Raw genomic sequence first — 3361 nt, forward strand, 5'->3', positions numbered from 1 at the left:
CCAGTCCCCTGCCTATTGACTAGAAGCTGGTCCTGAAAAGTTGTTTGGCTAGTAAACAGTGTTGTACTGACAAAAAAAACCCAAACACTTGTGGGATTTCCACTACATTGATTGCTGACTGAATTCGTACAGACAAAAGAGGAGCAAACTACTGGGGCAGGCATTGAATTAAAGGTTAATCAGAAGTAACAGAAAAGGATTTAATGATCAGGTGTGCAAACAGCAATACCAAGAGCCAGAAGCAGCTGTGAAATTAGGCAAAGTACTCAGTTCCATGGTGAACACTATTTTGATTTGCTCAGCACAACCGAGTTACTAGCATTATGTCACCATGTACAACAGACACATTATTGACCCCATTCAGCTGAGTGTGAGCCTGTCAAACAGGTACTCTCCCGTGCCATTGGCAGGGGCTCCCAGTCTCTTCAGGTTGGTGATGTGATCTCCCAGCTTCTTGATCATCTTCACTTGCTCATCCAGGTAGTGCCTCTCCAGGAAGTCACACAGCTGGAAAACAAGACAAAATTAATTCAGAGGAATCTAAAAGGTGTCTGAAAGTGACCTCCCATGACAGATGTGACGATCACCACCATGTGGAGGTCCACTCAGGTGATGTATTTGAAAGTTTGTTTTAACAGCCTGCAGGAGGCTGGAGAGGTAGTTGGATTTTCACCCAGAGTGTGCACAAACACACCACTTTCTTCCAAGAAGAAAGTTTACAAACTCACATGAGGATCTGTGTGGCCAGAGGAGAGTTTGTGCAGATCCAGCAGACTCTGGTTCACATCCTTCTCCATCTGCAGAGCTCTCTGCATTGCTTCCAGACCATTGCCCCACTCATCCTGCTCTGGCTTCTGGAGGGAGGGTAGCAGGAACAGAAAGCACAATTCAGCAGGTAGTTGAGTCATTAGTCTACACTGGTTAGTCATCCCTCATCATTGTAGGAGGTACTACAAACCAATGTTAATTTGGGAAAGACTCCTAGATTTTGTACTGAGGGATTAAGAAATTTTCTAAACACATTCTACTGTGAATGTAGATTCTCAGAATTCACATGCAGAGAATAGGTACCAATGGAAGTAATTCCTGGCTTTCCTATTGTTGTGATTGGAATTGTCACAAGTTATCAGAAACATCTCCTAGATTCACAAAGGCTGGACACTGCTAGTTTCCACACCTGCAAAAGTTCCCTTTCATACTTTGTTACCTCACCTTGTCTCAAAGAGTCATTCACAGCAAAATCTACTCCCTATTCTGGTTCATTTCAATTGCCTTCTGCTGAAGAGTCACAAGGACAAAGTATTTCCTTTTGCCTGAAAGGGAATCCTATTGGAGAACACCCTCCCCTTCACTCAGGGTTTGTTCAATCCTGAAGCTAAATAGATGGAGATACCAGTCGATTGTTGCTGCTCACAACAAGCTGCAAACAGAAGGCTTCAGAATCCAACCTTGATGTCCTGCAGGAGGACTCGGCCCCCACGTTTATTCTGGAATGCCATCAGTTTCTCCGCATGTTCCCGTTCCTCATGGGACTGCTCCTTAAAGAACTCAGCAAAGTGTCGCAGGGCAACATCATCCTGGTCAAAGTAAGAGACCTGTCGAGGGGTAAAGAGGCAAGAAAGGGAAATGTCTGAAATACATCAATGCCTCTCCTCAGATACTAACCCAGTCACCATCTTGACTCCACATTTAAGTGGACAAAACTAGAAAGCCAGGAAGTCACCTTCCATGGATTATAACCCATATAACAGATACTTAGCCAGACTTCTGGAAATAAAAGGACAAAAGCCAAATGCAATCCCTCACCTGTGTTTCGGTAAGATGGTGCGATAGAGTGTGGCATGGTGCACAAAGGGGACAGCTGTCTATAACCATTACATATCCCTGTTCTGCACATGGAGACCAGTTAGACCCCTGTCCAACTGAATGAAGTGCTATGAATAATGCAGTCAGTCATTAACACAGCCAGAAATCTCAGTCAGCAGCCTCATTATCACCATCACCCACCTGAATAACCCTAGTGTCCTACCACCCACTCCACACAGAATTCTAACTGCTTTGTTGTACACGAGTTAATATTTCAAGTGTGTGCCACTTTTCATAGCTCACAAAACACACTGAGCAAGGGTCAGTGGACCCAAAATTTGACCCAATTTCTTCCACCATTCTTTGCAGATCTGTAGAACTTTTCCAGCTATTCTTGGTGCTGTTTGATTTCCAGCAGTTGCTGTTTTTAGTTAAGGGAACTTTAGATCTTGAACATAAGCCAGTCTGGCAAATGGGGCAAGGTTCAAACAAAAGGATACATTTGTGTCCTACCAGGGAAGGTTTTCTGAAGAAAAGGGATATAACCAAGTTAAATTTATCAGCAAAACCAGCTCAACCCTCCAGAGTTCAATGAAAACAATCACCAAGGGCTACACTGTCCCGAGATGGACAACTGGGGATCCACACCCAGGAGCCAGTTGTATATTAAGACAGTGTTCAAAACCTGAACAGAGAGTCAGTGTTAGGACTTGCACAAGATTGCATCAGGGGAAGGGCCACAGAAAACAATACATGCTACAGCTAAGTCATTAACCCAGCATAAAAACCCCAAACAGGTCAACACTGTTATCACACAGGCTTCAATTCCACAAAGCTCACCATGGAGAGGTAAACATAGGAGGAATAGAGCTCCAGGTTGATCTGCTTGTTAACAGCATCCTCACAGTCCTTGTGGTAGTTCTGACACACTCGGGAAGCCATCTTCACTATTCCTGCTCACAATCACAAGGACAACTCTGGAACAAAGGCCTCAATCCCCAAAGCTGTTGTGTTTCTACTCCTGAGACAACCGGCACTCACCCAGAGGGAGACCGAACTGATGATGACTGACAGTTGCTGCTGGCCAATCAGGAACCACCCCTGCATACAGGCACCAATGAGAGAGAGGGGGAGGGTGTGTTAAGCAGAGCTGATCAGAGGTGGAGATGAGAGTCAGGTCTGGATGGTTATTCTGTGATTGGAACAGCAGGAGGCCATTCGGCATCTCAAACCTTCTGCACCACTCACTCAGGTCAGAGATCATTTGGTTCTTTTCTGAAAGAAGTAAATATGGTTTGAGAAAAGATTGCTCGTTTTGTTTTTAAATTATGGTGGTTGTGATCAACTGCAGAAGGGACTCATTGAGGAAGGGGAGTGTCAGTTTCTCAGCCTGTTGTGCTGGGATTTGGGAAAGAAAGGTGGGAAATTGGCTCGGGGTCATCGAAAATTGTCATAGTGTCAGCTGTGGAAAAGACAGGACGGATGTTCCTGATGATGGAAAAGTTTAGGACCAGGGGTCACAGCCTAAGGACACATTTAGGACTGAGATGAGGAG

General features: G+C 44.9%; 1 protein-coding gene across 1 annotated transcript; it reads right to left on the reverse strand.

The window, feature by feature from the left end:
• Nucleotides 1-360: 360 nt before the first annotated feature.
• Nucleotides 361-2748, reverse strand: LOC132208063 (ferritin heavy chain, oocyte isoform-like). Its single transcript, XM_059643811.1, has 4 exons — nucleotides 2647-2748; nucleotides 1449-1595; nucleotides 729-854; nucleotides 361-507 (listed from the first exon to the last, which is right to left on the reverse strand). Exons 1-4 carry the CDS (start codon nucleotides 2746-2748, stop codon nucleotides 361-363), a joined length of 522 nt encoding a protein of 173 aa, XP_059499794.1.
• Nucleotides 2749-3361: the final 613 nt, after the last annotated feature.

This window comes from Stegostoma tigrinum, unplaced genomic scaffold (assembly GCF_030684315.1).
Source record: "Stegostoma tigrinum isolate sSteTig4 unplaced genomic scaffold, sSteTig4.hap1 scaffold_275, whole genome shotgun sequence".
Lineage (NCBI taxonomy): Eukaryota > Metazoa > Chordata > Chondrichthyes > Orectolobiformes > Stegostomatidae > Stegostoma > Stegostoma tigrinum.

What these genes read in the sequence shown, in the direction of transcription:
- LOC132208063 (XM_059643811.1), bottom strand. Translation starts at nt 2,748, where the DNA reads ATGGCTTCCCGAGTGTGTCAGAACTACCACAAGGACTGTGAGGATGCT. An exon ending in TCCTCCTGCAGGACATCAAG is followed by an intron (nt 855 to 1,448) that starts GTTGGATTCTGA and finishes CCCTCCCTCCAG; the next exon opens with AAGCCAGAGCAGGATGAGTG. An exon ending in CTGGCCACACAGATCCTCAT is followed by an intron (nt 508 to 728) that starts GTGAGTTTGTAA and finishes CTTGTTTTCCAG; the next exon opens with CTGTGTGACTTCCTGGAGAG.